Source organism: Nerophis lumbriciformis, linkage group LG06 (assembly GCF_033978685.3).
Source record: "Nerophis lumbriciformis linkage group LG06, RoL_Nlum_v2.1, whole genome shotgun sequence".
NCBI lineage: Eukaryota > Metazoa > Chordata > Actinopteri > Syngnathiformes > Syngnathidae > Nerophis > Nerophis lumbriciformis.
The window spans coordinates 45,371,588-45,392,906 of NC_084553.2; the positions used below are offsets into that span (position 1 = coordinate 45,371,588).

The 21,319-nt window shown below is 38.9% G+C and overlaps 1 protein-coding gene across 5 annotated transcripts in view; it reads left to right on the plus strand.

Annotated features, from left to right (window-relative positions):
- Positions 1-21,319, plus strand: part of trpm7 (transient receptor potential cation channel, subfamily M, member 7) — a 90,861-nt gene that overhangs the window by 60,803 nt on the left and 8,739 nt on the right. For 2 of the 5 annotated variants that reach the window (XM_061964447.2, XM_061964446.2), the window contains exons 24-36: positions 888-1,066; positions 3,354-3,486; positions 4,401-5,173; positions 6,024-6,112; positions 8,660-8,756; positions 8,838-8,914; positions 9,465-9,502; positions 11,054-11,082; positions 11,291-11,344; positions 11,544-11,588; positions 11,714-11,779; positions 17,665-17,948; positions 18,081-18,163. In XM_061964447.2, coding sequence (XP_061820431.2) covers positions 888-1,066; positions 3,354-3,486; positions 4,401-5,173; positions 6,024-6,112; positions 8,660-8,756; positions 8,838-8,914; positions 9,465-9,502; positions 11,054-11,082; positions 11,291-11,344; positions 11,544-11,588; positions 11,714-11,779; positions 17,665-17,948; positions 18,081-18,163 — 1,947 coding nt within the window. Of the gene's footprint in view, positions 1-887; positions 1,067-3,353; positions 3,487-4,400; positions 5,579-6,023; positions 6,113-8,659; positions 8,757-8,837; positions 8,915-9,464; positions 9,503-11,053; positions 11,083-11,290; positions 11,401-11,543; positions 11,589-11,713; positions 11,780-17,664; positions 17,949-18,080; positions 18,164-21,319 lie in introns of those variants that run through there. The other 3 variants (XM_061964445.2, XM_061964449.2, XM_061964448.2) reach the window with 3 other exon arrangements.

Consider the following 21,319-nt stretch of genomic DNA (forward strand, 5'->3'; position numbering starts at 1 on the left):
AGTACATGGAGTAGGGATTTTTCAAAAATTGTATTTGTAAAACCACTTTTAAAGAAGGTTTTTATTATTTTTGCGTCAACAATTGATCTGCGGCCGTGTATGTTTGAGGACCCCTGCACTAGTAGTTACTGGTGGATAGTACAATTATCCCTGCACAAAAAAACTTTTTTTCAATGAAGTGCTTATTTACAGAATTGGGGGAGATCCTAAATCACAATATGTAACATAAAATGAGGAACAAAGGTGTACAAGAGGAAGGGGGAATTGTGCATGCTTGCCACTAATTGAAAATATGTATGTATAGTGATTAAAAAACAATTAAACATATATGGAAGAAGTAAAGATAAGCGGTAGAAAATGGATAGATGGAAAGAAGTAAAGTAAAATAGCTATAAGTCATAATAGTCATAATGATTGTCCTTTATTAAAAAAAAGAGTAGAGAAAGAAAATTAGGGCAAAACTTAGGTGGACAAAAATATTTTATAATCTTTTTTTTGCTCTTATGTGAAGCAGAGATTATTTGCCACTTATCCACTGGCAAACCCATTTCACCGTGAACATGAAAGGTCTGAGCGTGTCCCAGAAAAAACCCTCCACTAACCCACCCGATCGCCAAGGCTCGACAAACCGCGCACACACACACAGTCCTGCACACTTGAATTTTAAGTTAAATTCAACACTGTGATAGTGTCGTAAAAAGAGGACAAACCACAAAATGACTATTTTCCCTGTCTACTGTACACGCAAATGCAGATGTTTTCGCAAAGATAAAAGAAAAGATTCTTAATTTGAGAAATTAATTTAGTTTTTCTGTATTTGTTCAAACTTTTTATGAATAAATATTGTGTGACACATACGTCAACATCCTCGCTGTTCTTCGTTCCAGCAACGTGTACCTGCAGGTGAAGTCCATCTCCAACTTGGTGTGGAAGTACCAGCGCTACCACTTCATCATGGCCTACCACGAGAAACCGGTCCTGCCACCCCCATTCATCCTCCTGTGCCATATCTACTCACTCTTCTGCATGTGCAGGAAGAGAAAGAAGGAGCACACATACGGACCAAGTATGTCTGCCATCCCCACTCATCACAAAGGCGGCAAATGTTGATTATCAGCTTAATATAACATAACATACACTAATGAAATTGTCAAATGTTTCAGTTTATTTCGAACATGCATACGATACAATGTAATGCATCACATATTTCCAGTTGTTTCATTACAGCACGTCCGAAAAGGAGTAGGAAGAAACCGAGCTTATTTAATCCTACCCCTTTTCATTCCATAGCAATTTTATCTCATTTCCTTGTTCTCTGTGACAGTGAATTTTTCTTGTTTGTGAATGATTGAGCATTTCATGGAAGCTGCTTTTATACCCAATCATGGCACCCACCTGTTCCCAATTAGCCTGTTCACCTGTGGAATGTTCCAAATAAGTGTTTGATGAGCATTCCTCAACTTTCTCAGTCTTTGTTGCCACTTGTGACAGCTTTTTTGAAACATGTTGCAGGCATCAAATTCCAAATAAGCTAATATTTCAAAAAATTCCAGTTTGAACATTAAGTATCTTGTCTTTGCAGTCTATTCAATTGAATATAGGTTAAAAAGGATTAGCAAATCATTGTATTCTGTTTTTATTTACGATTTACACAATATGCCAACTTCACTGGTTTTGGGGTTTGTACTGGGGATGTGCCAATCGATCAGACACTGATGAGTATCGGACGATTTTTTTGAAAAAGTATGTGATCGCCATTGCCGATTAATGCCGATTGCAAAAGCTGATCCCCTCTGGCTGACACTGTATTTGTTTTTGGTCCCCCTGTTGACCTGGGGGACCTGCTATAAGCTAATTGTGTGTCTTGATACACAGTGTGGCGCCACTCACCTAAGTTAATGATAATCACTGCCATTACAGCAAATCAACTGCATTTCTAAGTATCATTATCAATTACCATTATCACTGGAGTACAAAGCTATGTCACACAGAGAGAGCAAGCCAAAGCAATCATGTTAACAGCTAAGCTAATCACTAAGTTAGCTTTAAACAACACCAATAATAAAGTGCTTAGTAAAGATTAAGAAATGTGGAAGGAAATGTGTTACAGCAAAAAGTAAGCAGCTATTAACAAGTAGTAGTTAAAATGAGTCTCTCTCTTGAGAGAGAGAGAGAGAATAGAACAGCAACTGTTAGTGTGTCAGCGTTGTTGCAAACAACATGTGGTATCGTAACGTGGACCCCGACTTAAACAAGTTGAAAAACTTATTCGGGTGTTACCATTTAGTGGTTAATTGTACGGAATATGTACTGTACTGTGCAATCTACTAATAAAAGTTTCAATCAATCAATCAATCGACACCAACGGTAGTTTCAGTATGTGATCCATACTGCGGTTATTAGGTCAATATTTTTATTTTCTCAAAAAATAATTTTGTTTTTTGTAATGTTTACAAATTCAGTAAATAGTTCCCTGGACAAAGGAGGACGCTGAGGGCAAAAACCAAAGGATTTAAATGAGAAGTAGATAGTAGTCTTTACTTTTGTTAAGTTATTGTGTATGACTTTTTTGCTCAAACAATTGTATGTAATAAAATAGAATAAAGAACCGGTTTGTACATTGTGTTGATATTTTTAAACTGTCATTAGCACAAACCATAAAAAAATATATAAATGTAAAGTTAATACATGTGATCCGTATTGATCTCAGCTGATCTCACTAATGGATGATCGGAATTGGCAGCATAAAACCCTGATTGGAACATCCCTAGTGTCAACATCTCAAATGTTTATTGCCAATTACTATTACCTTCAGGGCTAGAGTTTAACATTTTCCTACTCTATTTAAAATTGTTAATATTGAAAACCAGGCTCACGTTCATGGTCATTTCCCATATATTCATAAACACAGAGTCTGCCAGACATTTAAGACATGGGCTCAGTGTTGCCAACTGAGCGAGTATTCATACTCGTCCAGGTATGGTTCTCAAAAAAGCGACGAGCAACAAATCTGGAGACATTCCCTAGTGTTATTGGACACTTTTTAAATTAAGTATTATTTAGGATTAAACATTTTTAACAACACATATACAGCAGTACATTGAAATTTTGACAATGTAAAGGCTTGTAAAACACCATTATTGGACACTTAACATAATAGCCGGTGGCTTCCTGTAAAAGCATGGAAAACACTAAAAGAAGCAGACGGTTTATTTGTTCATCTTTCATGGTTTTTTTTGTTTGCTTAAATACCTCATGGCTAATTATGCACATTAAATAATGTCGCCTTTTTTCAGCTAAAGCAATTTTTTTTGTTTGTTTGTTTTTTAACTATTGTCTACTCTTCCTCTCAGAGCTGTTTCTCACAGAGGAAGACCAGAAAAAACTTCATGACTTTGAGGAGCAGTGTGTCGAGACGTACTTTCATGAAAAAGATGACCAGTTTCACTCGGGGAGTGAAGAGCGCATACGTCTCACCTCCGAAAGGTACGATTATGATAAGTAGGAATGTGCCAATCAATCGGCAGCTGATCAGTATGGTTGGTTGTCGTTAGAGTGTGTGATCGCCATCGCCGATTAATGCGGATCACAAACATCCCCTCTTGCTGATACATTATTTATTTTTAGTCCCCCGTTTGACAAGCGGCCAGCAGCTAATTGTGTGTCTTGATACACAGTGTGGAGCTCCTGGCCTAAACTAATAATAATCATGGCAAATAAACTGCATTTTCTATCATTATCACTGGAGGATGAGGCTAAATATGTTATTAGCTAAACTAACTGATAAGATAGCTTTATTCAACAGAACAAATAAGTGTCAAGTAAAGTCTATGAAGTGTTGATGGAATCACGTTACAGCAGAAAGTTAGCAGATATTAATAGGAAATTACCTGTTAGATTGATACAAGTCTAGAGAGAAGATAATGTAACTGTTGGTGTGTCAGCATTGGATCGATCAATAACTTGGTAGTGTGGATACCAGGGGGTAACATGATAACATCACTATATGATTGACACTTGAGTGATTAGGTCGATATGTTTGGGTTGTTTACAAATTCAGAGATTACTCTCCTAGACACAGGAGAACTTTGAAGGCAAAAACCAAATAATTAAAATGAGAAGTAGATACTAGTTTTTGCTTTTGATTAGTTATGTACTATTTTACTCAAATAATTGTATGTAATGAAAGAGCATAAGGAACGAATGTGAATATTGTGTATATTGTTGAACTGTCAATAGCACTCACAAACACAATACAGTTAATACATGTGATCGTTATGGGCTGATCTCACTCAAGTATGATAGGAATCGGCAGCATTAATGATTGGAACATCCCTGACAATAATAAAGTGGAATGTTCTGCATTGTATTAATACAACATATCTGTGGTCCTTTTTCAGGGTTGAGACGATGTGCATGCAGCTGAAGGAGGTGGGCAACAGGGTCAACTTCATCAAACGCTCTTTGCACACGTTGGACTCCCAGATTGGTCACCTTCAGGACCTCTCTGCCCTCACTGTGGACACCCTAAAGACGCTGACAGCACAGAGGGCATCAGAGGCTAGCAAGGTTCACAATCGTATCACCCAAGAGCTCAGCCTCTCCAAGAACGTTGTCCCCAGCATAGTTCCCGGGGTAACGGACACAGGCCCCCAGTCCAAATCCTCCGCAATAGGAAAGCGGAGCGTGGGGGCCTACTTTGGCTCAACTTTTTCCCAAGCTGGAGCTAACATAGCAGACTCACTTTTTGGGATCGGCGCCGGAGATGCAACTGATCGTAACCGTAGGGTCGTGTTAAGCCCCGTGCCAGGACTGGGGAACGATCCCAATCTGAGTCCAGAAAAGAGGGGCTTGTTCGGCCTCGGGCACCTCGCTGCAGAGGCTGGTTCCTCCAGCAGCGGCGCCCCCTGTGCCTTTGTCCAAAGTGCTGTTTCCCCTCCGGAGCTGCGTCTTCGGGGCCACTCCTTTACCCTCAGTAAACTGACCCGTCCACATGAGCCGGACTGTTCTGACTCGCCATCCAGCCTGCCCAACGTGCCTTCACGCGGGGCTCACTTCCACATCAGCAGCACGCCTTCCCAGCCCAGCGTCTCAAGCCAACCCGAACTCTCCTTGGCTGGGCTTTGCCAGCAGCCGCCTGACAGCGCCGTCGTAGAGTTTGGGGCATTTGTTGGTAAGTATGACGGTGAATCTCCGAAGATGCGTGAGCACGATGAGAACAGCGTGTGTGTGTATCCTACTGTGCTCGTTGTGTCTAAGACTTTGGGCTCTGCTCAGCCTGCCTGCTTGCCTGCAGAGGGGTTAGGAGGCGGGTCCAGTGGGGGGGAGGGGACTTTGGGGTACGTCAATGAGGCTTTCTGCGACGACGAGGGCAAGTTGGCCTTTCCCAGCAGATGTGAAACAAACACTCAAAGCCAAGGACACAGCGGACCACCATGTTCTGTTCGCACCCCTGCTATGACCGCCCGAAGACCCCACAGACGAAGAAAGCGGGATTACGATGTTTGGGAAGCACCCGCCTCTTCGCCGGGGCCCACCTATGATGGTGAAAGTTGTGACAAGAGGACCTTTGTGAGAGGTTTGAGCTTAGGGCCGCATCTGCAGGGTACTCTGGTCTATCCAAATCTGGATCGGGCGGGAGCCATGCTGCATTTTCTTCTCTTGTCTGTTCTCTCTGGTGGTTCTGGTGCGGTCCAGATGTGACCGCTGCATGAATGATTGGTTGACAGAGTGGAGGTTTTTAGGATTTGACAGGTGAAGGCGGGGTCATGGTTCTCATAAGAATCAATTATGAATATGACTTTTGATGAAGTGTGGTGATGGGATTTGATTTTCCGCCGTTTTTTTTGGTTTTGTTCTAAATGTCGCTCGACAAATCACAACAATAACAGTAAATTCAAAATTCCAAGTATTATACAACAATTCCCATCAGCTAATGCATGTAGAAGAGTCGTGAATGCTCTTATAAACAATGTGATGTGTGTGTCAAACTCTTTGAACATACAATGTTGTCTTTGTTACAGGACATAAAGACAGTGTTAACTTCCAGCACTCTACACCTAAGGAGACTTGCAGCCCACAGCACAGCCCGGCTACAAGCAGCAGACAACAGGTGTGTAACGTGTAGGATTTGTTCTTTATTTTATTACAAGTCATACAAGCTTAAACATAAGTTAACCACTGTAGTAAAATATATACTTTGTCTTTAATGACCAATCTACTATTCTAAAATGGTAGTGTAGCATTTAAATTTCAAAATCCATAGTTAACAAGCAGAAGTACAGTAAAGCATTCAATTTATTTCAAACCATCGACACAATTCAGACAAAGAAAGCCATCTCTAATGCTATATCTTCTGCTGCAAAAACAATAGTAATATTACGGTAAATATATCATGTTAATATTAGAAAATATATGTTGATAGTATATTAATAATGATAAAATAACATTTAATTTAAATAAAAAAGCAGCCTGGAAGGACCAAGAGCAGGAAGAAGCAAAAGCTTATATTGTACTGCTCCATCATTTAGATCATTTGATTTTTAATCATCAATACAATACATAATCACCTGATACCTGACAGTACTAAGTAAATTTTTAAAGATACATGTCATATTTATTGTCATTCACATATACTCAGAATATTAAACCCACTCATAATTTCATCAAATGTATTTTGTATAAATACAATAGTACACCATATGTTTCCTCCTCTTTAATTATTTTTAAATTGAATGATGTTATTGTTTTGATTTTCTTATTTAATTGATTCCATTGAGTCACCACACAAACTGATATGCACATACTTTTAACAGTTGTGTTAATACAAGGCTGCTTTAAATAAAATGTACCCCCCATATTATATTTTCCATCTCTAGCGCTGAACATTTTTTCTATATTTAGTGGCTATTATTTATCACTTTAAATATTACTTTTGAAGTTTTGAATTTCACAAGCTCCATAAATTTTATGATTTGTGACTATATAGACAGTACAGTTGTGAGTTCCCGATACAATTATTTATTCTCTGTGCTATTTTTTTTGTTGTGCGCATACCTTTTGTGAGGTGCTCTTCTGAGTATTAACCCAGACTTCTACAGAGTAATTAAGATATGGCAATAATAGTGTGCAAGGTTTTATGGTTCAGGATATGTTTTGTTTTACTAATATGTATTGTTATTTTGCCACTCAAATATTTTATGTGAGGTTCCAAGCACACCTGGCTGTCTAAAATGACACCCAAAAACATACTTGCATATGTTCTTTCAAGCTCTTTTTTCAACTTTACATAAATATGTACTTTCCGATTTCCAAGTAACATGTATTTTTTTAAGTTTGTTTTTAATCAAAACAACATTGTAATTTATTATTGTTTTTCGTTACTACTACTCCCCGAAACAGAAAATATTTGTGTCATCAGCAAAAACTACAAACGTAAATCTATCTAATACCTTCCAAATGTCGTTAATGTGCATAATGAAAAGTAGTTTACCCAATACAGACCCTATAGGACACCACATGTATTACATACGTTTTCTGTCTTGTGTTGACCTAGTTCAGTGGTCGGTAACCCGCGGCTCCGGAGCCGCATGCGGCTCTTTGACTACTCTGATGCGGCTCAGCTGCATACTTGCCGACCCTCCCGATTTTCTCGGGAGACTTCCGGATTTCAGTGCCCCTCCCAGAAATCTCCCGGGGAAAATATTCTCCGATTTTCACCCTAACAATAATAACAAGGGTGTGCCGTGATAGCATAGTATTTAACGCCCTCTATAATCTTGTACTTACAGCGTGCCAGCCCAGCCACATGTTGAATGCAGCTTTAGCTTGCACACGTAAGTGACAGCAAGGCATACTTGTTCAACAACCACACAGGTTACACTGACGGTGGCCGTATAAAACAACTTTAACACTCTTACTATTATGCGCCACACTGTGAACCAAAACCAAACAAGAATGACAAACACATTTCGGGAGAACATCTGCACCGTAACATAACAGAACAAATACCCAGAATCCCATGCAGCCCTAACTCTTCCGGGCTACATTATACACCCCCGCTACCCTCTGTGCGTTGGTTGAGGTGGGCGGGGTTTGGTGGTAGCGGGGCTGTTTGTACAACTTCTAGAGGGTGCTAAATGATGTGCCATCACGGCACGCCCTTATTATTGTTGTTAGGGTGAAAATCAGCAGACGTTCAAGAGAATAGTTGCCCTAAAATTTGGGAGTCTCCCGGAAAAATCAGGAGGGTTGGCAAGTATGACGCTGTCAAGCGCCATTCATATAAAACTTGCGGGCCGCACTAACATTAAATTTTCATATTAAGGTGCGGGCCGCGTGTCTGAGACCCCTGGTTTATACATAGCACAAAGCAAAAAAAAACTTTGTATGCAGTGTTATTTCATTTTAAATTTCAAAAGAGTTTTGTGGCTCCCATTGTTTTCTTTATTTTGTGAAACTGGTCAAAATGGCTCTTTGAGTGGTAAAGGTTGCCGACCCCTGACCTAGTTGTACTAACTGTTGTCGGTATTCTATACAACTATGTATCCAATGTAAAGCCAACCCCTCTGATACCAGACTTTTTAATTTTGCTAAACAATATATAATGGTTAAATAATTGTGTTCCAACTGTCTTCTTCTTCACGCTGTGTGTTGCCAGGGTCCGCCTGATGGTCATGGTCACATCAGAGCTGTCAACTCCTATGCTGGCTTTACTGAGTTTGACAGGAGCCCAGCTTTTCTTCACCCCAACTCAAGTAGGCTGTTAGGAAAATAAAACAATCACAGATGTAACACAACTATAATAGATATTTATGTGGATTGTTGTGTGTCTGTAGCTCTGAGAAAGAAGGACCGAAGCCGAGTATCCGCTGAAGACATCCTCATCCATGAGGAACCGAGGTCTTCAGGGCTGGTAGGAAGTTTGCACGAGGGATGCCGATAGCTAATATTAAATAGTGTGATATTAAAGCAGTTAAACCCGCTAGTGATTGCTTAAACGACACTGAAGCATCAATGCCTTTATGAAACACAAAAAGGAATGCTATGTCCCTCAATGTGTGTGTCGCTTTAAGAAAATATCATCAGCCATAAGCAATGTATTGTTAGAAGTTTATATTTAGTTTGTTACTGTAGTATAAACTACATAGTTTTAAGTGTTTTATACATTCTACTTCACTTGCAATAGTGTCTTGTTACCTCTTCATCCACCGTGTTTGAAGGTTGCAGGAGGAGTGCATATTTTTACCTAAGTTGTTTATATTCAGATAGTACTGTTGCACAGACAATAGTTAAATCGACTGCTGCATGTCAAGTGTCAACTTTGTGGTCAGGATTATATTAGTTGGAGGCCTCAAAACTCCTGACAAAGGAAATGCAAATAATTCTGAAAATAACTGCTTTGTGGAAATAAGGCTGAACTTTTGAGATGACCATCACTGAGTGCATTGTCCTTTCTCTCTTAGGGAAGAGTTCAGGTCAAATCAGCGCAAGCCAGCAGCCTGTAAGTATATACTGTACATGTTACATTTGTGTCATGCAAATACATTGACCAACCCTTGAAGGGGAACTGCACTTTTTTGGGAATTTTGTTTTGTTCACAATCATTATGAAAGACATAACGACAAATATACAGTATATATTTCTACTGCATTCTAACTCGTAAATAAACATAAATATCAGTCAGGAGCCAATGGGAGGTCCTCTATTCCGCCCATAGAACCTAATAAATAACTATCCAAAAAACGCCAACAATACTACATTTACATTTCGTGACTTGAATATTAACCAAGCATGTGTGCTTGGTGAGCTGTTTGTCGCTTCCTTGCTCTTGAAAGATTATTCTAGATCATAAATCATGTCTCTCACCTTGATAGTAGAAGGATGACGACGTATTCTGACAACTTGGTACACTTTGACAGCCAATTTATACCCGGACATGGCGAGAACAACACGAAAAGACGCCCCCCTTTTTTTTTGCCAGGATTATGAGTTATTCGTCATCTAAACAAGACGATAACAACATTATATCATTTGGCATCTTAATGACAGCAGGCATTGTGCAGTAAGTGATGATTTATTATGTTTGTTGGCTCTCATGAAGTCGGCAGTGAGTTGTAATCAGTGATGTTGGCAAAAAAGCGAACGTTGTAATGCTTTTTTGAAATTAATGCGGCAACTATGCTTAAAATGAGCAAAATGTGTAAGTATTAAATGTTATTCTAAATGTGCCTGTTATTACATTACATATACATATACTTAAATAATGTATATAAAACCTTAATGGAGGTGTTTTTAAGGGCTTCAGGGCAGTGTAGAGCGTTCCCATGGATTCCAATGTAAGCAGACTTGTGATTGCAATTATTTACTGTTTAGAATGCCCTAGTGTGTGAATGTTGTCTGTCTATCTGTGTTGGCCCTGCGATGAGGTGGCGACTTGTCCAGGGTGTACCCCGCCTTCCGCCCGATTGTAGCTGAGATAGGCTCCAGCGCCCCCCGCGACCCCAAAGGGAATAAGCGGTAGAAAATGGATGGATGGATAGAATGCATACAAAAAGAAAAACATATGGAATCTTGTCTTGCATAAGGACTGTGAATGATATGCAAAATTCCCCCCAAAAAGTGCAGTTCCCCTTTAAAGGACAACTGCAACATACATATGAAGCAAAAATAATGTTCTCTTAGTTTAGTTTAGTTTAGTCTTTATTTGAAGGGACATTGCACAGAGACATTAAGCTCAAAGACAGATATGTTTTGCACCAGACTATAGCTAAATAGCTAAATTCCATCTGCATCTTTTGTTTCTTACTTTACAGCTCCGATGTTTTATACTAATTTACATTAGTCATAGCATACGTTTGGGATGCTTTCAAAGGTCTCTTTAAACTTCTGAGTGGCTCTGTAGGTGAGCATATTAGATCAGCACAGTACTGTATAGTGTTAATCAGAATGCCACATGAGTTTGTAAAGGGAAAGTAAGGTGATGCGTTCAATGAAACTCTGTAAAGCACTATTTTATATGTAATCTTTGCTTTTTTTTTTGTTCCACTTCCAGCCAACCCCCTGCAGAGGACACATTAACTGGTAAGAATTTCAATCGTCTTGTACAAACTTCCTTAAGCAGGTCCCGTCTGGATTAGTCTGTTGAGCAACACTACAAGCGACCCATTGTCTTTAATGCACATGCAAGCCACATTCAAATTTTTTTACTGCATTTTAGTGACTCAAACAGAATTAAGGACTTGACAATAATTTGCAGTCCATAGATGATTTTTTTGTTTTGTTTTTGTAGCTTCTGTCTCACTCTACACACCTCGCCACACCCACCTCGGATCCAGAAAAGACTGTGAGCGCAAGATACCTTCAATTTACGCACTTTCAATGTTTTCAGTTGGTCAACAGGTGAAATTATGTGTTATGTTGATTTGATTTTTTTTTTTTTTATCAATGTATTCCTCAAAAAATGATTAGACTCCTTTAATTGATGCAACTGTACATTCTGTAAAGGACTAAAATAAACGTTGTGATTTTTTTTTTGTCTGCAGCCATTGGTTCACCTTTCAAGCCCATGGAAAGCTACCAGTACTCAGGTGGGCTTCTTCACTAAAATAATAACGTTTAGGGTCTTTTCACATAGCCCAAAATAATTTGTATGTACACTTGAAACCATGTATTCTATCAAAGTGATTGAAAAGTATCCACTTTTTTTCTTCAGCTGTTGAGCGCAACAACCTTATGAGACTGTCCCAAAGCATCCCCTTCACACCAGTGCCACCAAGAGGTAAGAGTGTGCTTTTGTATGCTAGAAGACAACTCACGTGAGGTTGCGAGTTCTGCAGACTGTAATTATAACAGGCGCTTTTAAGGAGGAGGGAATGCTGAGACGGGTGGGTGCAGTTTCTGCACCTCCTACGTTTCCCAAGCTGTCAACCACTTTCTTTTGTTATTCCAAAATAGTCTGACTAGTTAAACTGGCAGGACTGGGATACACTTTTTTACCCTAAACATAGGAGCAGTAAGTAAAACAAAAAAGCAGCCTCTAAAGCTGTGATGATAGTGATTATACATATTTGCAGTCAACACACCATGAGGTCAATGTTCCTTCTCAGACTATGTACACACATTACGGTTTCTTTTCCCAATAAGCTACCACAAATTCTCTTTCCCCACAAAACCACATTGGCAGGGTGCCATAGCAACAGGTGGCCACAATCAGATTAATTTTTACAACAAAGGCAATATCCTAACATTAGCTTTTAATGTTAGAAGGGAGGTGGTAAAGTCAGTTTTCAATCTGTGCTTGCTTGTGGACAAAAAGCTAAACATTATGTATTTAAAAAAAGAATATATGTCATTATGCTATTACTTTTGAACATGCAACATAACACACGAATACAGTGGAACCTCTAAAGTTGCACACCCTTCAGTCTATTTTTGTTTAGATTTGGAAACATTTAAACAATGTTTAAATTGACATTTAAACATTTTAGACAGTCAACGTTAGTTACAAAACTATTAAAACAATACAATGTCCATACATCCATCCATCTTCTTCCGCTTATCCGAGGTCGGGTCACGGGGGCAGCAGCCTAAGCAGGGAAGCCCAGACTTCCCTCTCCCCAGCCACTTCGTCCAGCTCTTCCTGTGGGACCCCGAGGCGTTCCCAGGCCAGCCGGGAGACATAGTCTCCCCAACGTGTCCTGGGTCTTCCCCGCGGCCTCCTACCGGTCGGACGTGCCCTAAACACCTCCCTAGGGAGGCGTTCGGGTGGCATCCTGACCAGATGCCCGAACCACCTCATCTGGCTCCTCTCCATGTGGAGGAGCAGCGGCTTTACTTTGAGCTCCTCCCGGATGGCAGAGCTTCTCACCCTATCTCTAAGGGAGAGCCCCGCCACCCGGCGGAGGAAACTCATTTCGGCCGCTTGTACCCGTGATCTTGTCCTTTCGGTCATAACCCAAAGCTCATGACCATAGGTGAGGATGGAAACGTAGATCGACCGGTAAATTGAGAGCTTTGCCTTCCGGCTCAGCTCCTTCTTCACCACAACGGATCGATACAGCGTCCGCATTACTGAAGACGCCGCACCGATCCGCCTGTCGATCTCACGATCCACTCTTCCCTCACTCGTGAACAAGACTCCGAGGTACTTGAACTCCTCCACTTGGGGCAATACAATGTGTCAAACTTATTTATATTTGGGCCATATATGTGTATTAGGGTTGTACGATATACCGCGATACATATAATAAAGTACCGCGATACTAATTGATTAAAATCGGTACTATACTGAATTTGAAAAGTACCGATACCGTTCTTATATATACTGGTGACTACAGAGCCGAGGCGCATGATGTTGAGCGTCAAAACGCACACATACAAGCAATAACATCTTGGAGAGGAAGAATGGCAAAAAACGACAATTCTACTGGTTAATACAGAGGGTGCGTGAAGCTCAATATGGAGGTATTTGGGCTTCAAAACTAACGGTAAAGGTGAAACTTTAAACAGGGAAGCGGCGCGCTTCAAGTGTTGCTTTAAAACAAGCCTCGCCAAATGTGGCGATTAGTATTACCACCTTTGCTTCAAACTTAGGTAAACATTTAAATAAGGAACATTCAGATCTGCACAAGGAGTTATAAAGAGTGACCGGTAATAATGTAGTTGTTACACCTGTCCTGCTGTTTGGCGCCGGTGCAGACTGTCTTTAAGGAGCACCAGGCAGACGTTCCCTTCAGGGTCGATGTTTTTGTCGGGGCTAACAATGGGTCTGATAAGTTGCGCTTTCCGGTCAGAATTCGAGGCTGCCGAATTGTGACATTCTGGTTGCTTTACAGGTAAAAGCCAGTAAATTAGAATATTTTGAAAAACTTGATTTATTTCAGTAATTGCATTCAAAAGGTGTAACTTGTACATTATATTTATTCATTGCACACAGACTGATGCATTCAAATGTTTATTTCATTTAATTTTGATGATTTGAAGTGGCAACAAATGAAAATCCAAAATTCCGTGTGTCACAAAATTAGAATATTACTTAAGGCTAATACAAAAAAGGGATTTTTAGAAATGTTGGCCAACTGAAAAGTATGAAAATGAAAAATATGAGCATGTACAATACTCAATACTTGGTTGGAGCTCCTTTTGCCTCAATTACTGCGTTAATGCGGCGTGGCATGGAGTCGATGAGTTTCTGGCACTGCTCAGGTGTTATGAGAGCCCAGGTTGCTCTGATAGTGGCCTTCAACTCTTCTGCGTTTTTGGGTCTGGCATTCTGCATCTTCCTTTTCACAATACCCCACAGATTTTCTATGGGGCTAAGGTCAGGGGAGTTGGCGGGCCAATTTAGAACAAAAATACCATGGTCTGTAAACCAGGCACGGGTAGATTTTGCGCTGTGTGCAGGCGCCAAGTCCTGTTGGAACTTGAAATCTCCATCTCCATAGAGCAGGTCAGCAACAGGAAGCATGAAGTGCTCTAAAACTTGCTGGTAGACGGCTGCGTTGACCCTGGATCTCAGGAAACAGTGTGGACCGACACCAGCAGATGACATGGCACCCCAAACCATCACTGATGGTGGAAACTTTACACTAGACTTCAGGCAACGTGGATCCTGTGCCTCTCCTGTCTTCCTCCAGACTCTGGGACCTCGATTTCCAAAGGAAATGCAAAATTTGCTTTCGTCAGAAAACATGACTTTGGACCACTCAGCAGCAGTCCAGCTGGTGTCGGTCCACTCTGTTTCCTGAGATCCAGGGTCAACGCAGCCGTCTACCAGCAAGTTTTAGAGCACTTCATGCTTCCTGCTGCTGACCTGCTCTATGGAGATGGAGATTTCAAGTTCCAACAGGACTTGGCGCCTGCACACAGCGCAAAATCTACCCGTGCCTGGTTTACGGACCATGGTATTTCTGTTCTAAATTGGCCCGCCAACTCCCCTGACCTTAGCCCCATAGAAAATCTGTGGGGTATTGTGAAAAGGAAGATGCAGAATGCCAGACCCAAAAACGCAGAAGAGTTGAAGGCCACTATCAGAGCAACCTGGGCTCTCATAACACCTGAGCAGTGCCAGAAACTCATCGACTCCATGCCACGCCGCATTAACGCAGTAATTGAGGCAAAAGGAGCTCCAACCAAGTATTGAGTATTGTACATGCTCATATTTTTCATTTTCATACTTTTCAGTTGGCCAACATTTCTAAAAATCCCTTTTTTGTATTAGCCTTACACAATATTCTAATTTTGTGACACACGGAATTTTGGATTTTCATTTGTTGCCACTTCAAATCATCAAAATTAAATGAAATAAACATTTGAATGCATCAGTCTGTGTGCAATGAATAAATATAATGTACAAGTTACACCTTTTGAATGGAATTACTGAAATAAATCAAGTTTTTCAAAATATTCTAATTTACTGGCTTTTACCTGTATTATCTCCCTCTCTTTACTTGTCCACTCACTCACTGACGTCAATATTATGTTAATAAAGTTTTGTACTATATTCTAATCTAATTCTTGATTATGGAAAATTGTAAATTGTTATTTGAGTGCAACAAGAAAAACACAATGTGTTTAATGCCCTTTATTTTTAACCTTCTAAAATTGTTCTTTGAGTGCCATAGGAAATGTATTGTATTGTAAGATTTTCTGTTAAAATAAAGCCAAAATTTAAATTTTTTCATAGTTCCCTTTATTTAGAAAAGTATCAACGTAAAGATATACATTATGGTACCGATACCAAATTATTGGTATTGGAACAACCCTAGTGTGTATGTATGTATGGAAAGCTTCTGGATTAATTTTTGACCACTCCTCTTGACAAAATTGGTGCAGTTCAGCTAAATTTGTTTGGACTTGTTTCTTCAGCGTTGTCCACACGTTTAAGTCAGGACTTCGGGGAGGCCATTCTAAAACCTTAATTCTATCCTGATTTAGCCATTCCTTTACCACTTTTGACGTGTGATTGATGTCATTGTCCTGTTGGAACACAAAACTGCGCCCAAGACCCAACCTCCGGGCTGATGATTTTAGGTTGTCCTGAAGAATTTGGAGATAATCCTCCTTTTTCATTGTCCCATTTACATTTACCAGTTCCATTGGCAGCAAAACAGGCCCAGAGCATAATACTACACTCCACCATGCTTGACGGTAGGCATGGTGTTCCTGGGATTTAAGGCCGCACCTTTTCTCCCCCAAACATATTGCTACGTATTGTGGCCAAACAGCTCCATTTTTGTTTAATCTGACCACAGAACTTTTCTCCAGAAGGTCTTATCTGTGTCCATGTGATGTCAGATGAAACAAAAATTGAGCTGTTTGGAGTGGTCAAAAATTCAACCAGAAGCTTGCCAGAAGCTTGTGGATGGCTACCAAAAGCGCCTTATTGCAGTGAAACTTGTCAAGGGACATGTAACCAAATATTAACATTGCTGTATTTATACTTTTAACCCAGCAGATTTGGTCACATTTTCAGTAGACCCATTGTAAGTTCATAAAAGAACCAAACTTCATGAATATTTTTTGTGACAAACAAGTATGTGCTCCAATCACTCTATCACAAAAAAATAAGAGTTGTAGAAATTATTGGAAACTCAAGACAGCCATGACATTATGTTCTTTACAAGTGTATGTAAACTTTTGACCACGACTGTATGTATATATATTTGTATATATGTGTGTGTGTATATATATATATATATCTATATATATATATATATATATATGTATATGTATATATATGTATATGTATGTGTGTGTATATATATATATATATATATATATATATATGTGTGTGTGTGTATATATATATATATATATATATATATATATATATATATATATATATATATATATATATATATATATATATATATATATATATATATATATATATATATATAAAGTAATGTACAACTTTACCTCTGCCTACATGTTCAATATTGAAGTGCAACTTTGTTTGTCAATACTTTATTTAGGCATTTTATTTGTTTTAGTTGTGTATACTTTCCAGATGCATTGTAATGGTAGGCAGTGACGACAACGCTGTGGATTCTCCCTGAATGTTTAAAACCACACATCGTTAGTCCATTGCTTTCTTTGGACTCATATTGAATTACCAAACTAGACAAATCCTATAAAAAGGCTAGAATACATGTAAAAAACACAAAGTAACAATTAGCACATTAGCTTTCGTACACTGAGACAAGGTTCATACAACAAAGCATTTTTCTATTCGGTCTGTGGTTTTTAAATCTATAGGTTTGTATAATGAGAGGTTCATAAATGGAGGTTCTACTGAATTATTATTCACATAACAATAAATAGTAATAAATAATAGCCAGTCGCAATCTAGCGAACTAGTGGTTAGCAATCATCTGTAACGGGGTGGCTGGTGCTACATTGGAGCTCACTGCAGTGCTTTAAATGTGATTCTGCTTCTCCTCTTACATTTTTATCTTTAAACCCTTTTGTTATTGCACTAAAAGCAAGAAATGGCAGATTTAATGCCAGCTTTTTGTTAGTTTTTGTGTGCCTTTAAAGGCATAGTTTTCTTGAATTGTACTATTTTTAGAGCATCTGCTGTATCATATTGAGTCTCCTGTTGGTCACTCTACATCATGTTGTATTATGTAATCAATGTTCTTAATAAATCTGCCATGTCAGGGGAGCCAGTGACCGTGTACCGCCTGGAGGAGAGCTCCCCCAACACCATCAACAACAGCATGTCTTCCTGGGCCCAGCGCGGCCTCTGTGCAAAAATTGAGTTTCTCAGCAAGGAGGAGATGGGTGGCGGCCTGAGACGGGCCCTCAAAGTCCTCTGCACTTGGTCCGAGTATGACATTCTCAAACCGGGACACCTGTACATTGTCAAGTCCTTCCTCCCTGGGGTGGTCCAGACCTGGCAGAGCATTTACAAGGATGACACCGTGTTGCATCTTTGTCTCAGGGTATGTAACACGTACACACACACACACACACACACACACACACACACACACACACACACACACACACCCTGCATATTAAATGTGCGCCTTTTTTTTTTTAAACATGGATGATTGTTCCCCCAATGCAATCAGGAAATACAACAGCAGCGAGCGGCTCAGAAGTTGACGGTCGCCTTCAACCAGATTAGACCCAAGACTATTCCTTACTCACCAAGGTAAACGCATGATCACAACGGTTTGTGCTTTCATTTCTTTTAGGGGGTTAGAAACTAACCCTAACAATGCTTCATAACACAAGCATGAATAATGACTTCAAACTCAAAGCCAGACCAGGGAAAAACAGTATTGTGAAACAAACCATAGTGATTAGGAATGTGCCGCTCAAACGGCCACTAATCAGTATCATCCGTGTTCTGTGAAAAAGTGAGGCTGACAAGCGGCTACCAGCTAAATGTAGAGCTCCATAAACAGTGTGAATCAGCTGCCCTAAGCTAATAATAATCACCTCCGTTACAGCTAATTGAATTTCTTATGACCTTAAGTATCATTATCAAGTATTATTATAACTGGAGGACGAGGCTAAACATATTACACACCAAGAACAAGCTTGGAGCACGCATGTTAATAGCTAAGCTAATACCTATGCTCTCTTGAAACACCACCAAGAAATAAATTAAAGATGTTCTTTATTTTCTCAAACTGGACAAGATTAGGCTTACACTGAATGGCTGTTCTGTGAAGTTTCAAAAAGTATGGGGTGGTTTCATAAAATATGTAAAAGAGACCGATCTCAATTTGAACCCTGAGCCTTATGTCCGCTTTTGTGTATTGCTACACCGTGTTGGGGACATTCAACAGTGCAGCTGTCTGTGGCTTCATGTCAATATTTGCTTGTACCTTTTTGCACCGTTGTTTATTTACATAGAATATATCTTTATTGTCATTGTACATTGTACAACAAAATTGCAAGCAAACTTTTTTAGTGCAAATTAATAATGACACTTAAAAAACATAAGAACATTGTACTAAGATAAATAGATAAAAATAATACATAAAAAACATAAAATACCAAGCACACAGCTCACATGCACAGTCATTCTTTTCTTTTATGCCTTAATTGTGTTCAGCGACACTATTGCTCCCGGGTAAAAAGTGTTCTTGAACCTGTTTGTCCGGCATTTTATTGTCCTGTATCTCCTGCCCGATTTCAAAAAGTTTATGTCCAAGGTGAGATGGGTCCCTTATGATGTTTTGGGCCTTTTTGAGGCACATATACAGTACAGGCCAAACGTTTGGACACACCTTCTCATTTCAATGTGTTTTCTTTATTTTCATGACTGTTTACATTGTCACTGAAGGCATCAAAAATATGACACCTGTGAAGTGAAAGCTCATCGAGAGAATGCCAGGAGTGTGCAAAACAGTAATCAGAGCAAAGGGTGGCTATTTTAAAGAAACTAGAATATAAAACATGTTTTAGTTATTTCACCTTTTTTTGTTAAGTACATAACTCCACATGTGTTCATTATTAGTTTTGATGCCTTCAGTGACAATCTACAATTTACATAGTCATGAAAATAATGAAAACACATTGAACGAGAAGGTGTGTCTAAACTTTTGGCCTGTACTGTATACATACATATGTATATATGTTTATATATGTATGTATGTATGTATGTATGTATGTATGTATGTATAGTGTATATACATATAAGTATACAGTATATGTATGTATGTATATGTATATGTATGTATATATATATATGTGTGTGTGTGTGTGTGTGTGTGTGTGTGTGTGTGTGTGTGTGTGTGTGTGTGTGTGTGCGCGTGTATGTATAATATAAGACGACCCCTTGAGAAAAATTCTACTTAAAAATATTAGTGTGACATTTTGTTAAAAAAAGTAAATACCAGTTGTCTTATATTTAGCCCTTTCAAGATTTATACATGCAAATCGACAGGTGGCAAAAAACGACTTCGCCCCAAGCAAGTCTAAGTCTTTTCTTCGTTTCACTTACACACTACTCACACCATCTTAAAAGAAAAAGTGTTTGAAAATGTTGTGAGCAAGTTAGCAAAATAAGCTGAGTCATCAAACACGCAGCTCAAAAAAATATCCTTTTAAATAAATGAAAAACATATTTTCTTTTTTTAACAATAATTTCGTATTAGAAGAGCGGTCGTCTTATATTTGGCTCGGTACAATAATTAGACAGCATGCAAACAAAACCCAAGTGATAAATGACAAAAACATGGTTAGAAGCTGAATAAATGTTTACTAAGGTTTGTGATGTTAGCACTCATGCTAACAACGTTTAGGTTTTCTGGCTGCCCCACCACAATATAAAAAAACGTTTAAAGTAGGTATTTGTAGGGGTTGACATGGCAGTGACAATCTGGTGTACCATTGACTAAAATGTTACATCATGCTCATATTGTTACTTTATTTTGATCACAATAACCAAAAATACTATCCATCCCTACAATTTAAACATGGTAAATAAAAAATAATAATAACATGGTCTGTGTCCGAAAAGGGGCAGGAAGAAGCAAAAGCTTATAATGTCCTGCCCCATCACTCAGATATAATAATCTGATTCTTTATCAACAACAGAAAACATCGTGACCTTCTATAACAATATTCATCTAGTACCGATATATAGTATATTCAGTCAATAATTGCAGAATACTTATATAATTACATTCATGTATACTCTAAATAAAAATTATGAATAAAATCAGCACTCATCATTTCATCAAAAGTAGTTTATATAAATAAAATGTATCTTTAAGATATTTTAATGTTTCCTCCTCATTGTTGTACCTATCAAGAATATTTTTTCGTATTTCTTTTTTAATTGAATTATGTTATTCCTTTGTAGAATCAACTGCATGAGGTAATCAAACAGCTCCTAAAAGTTTGTGCATGTCAGTTTGTGGCATGACTGAGTTAACGCACAGCTGTTTTGGATTCAATTTACCCCTTAAATTATATTTTCCATCTTTGGCTTTGAACATGTTTGGGAAATTTGGCGCCAGCCGATTATTTCTAGCTTTATAAATTACTTATGCAGTTTTGAATTTCACCAGACCCATAAATTTAATTATTTGCAACTTTATAAAAAGTACATTTTTGTGTTCCCGATAGCCAACATTGTGTATTATTCTCTGTGCTCTTTTTTTGTGATGTGCATAACGTTTGTAACGTGCCCTTGTATGGGTTACACCAGACTTCCCCACAGTAGTTATGGCAAGCATAATGTACAACATAGTGTGCAAGCTTTTGTGGTTTTATGGAACAAGAACAAGGTCATGAATAGAGAAAATTGTTATTTATTTATCCTCATGTGTTGTTAAAGGTGTCATCATGA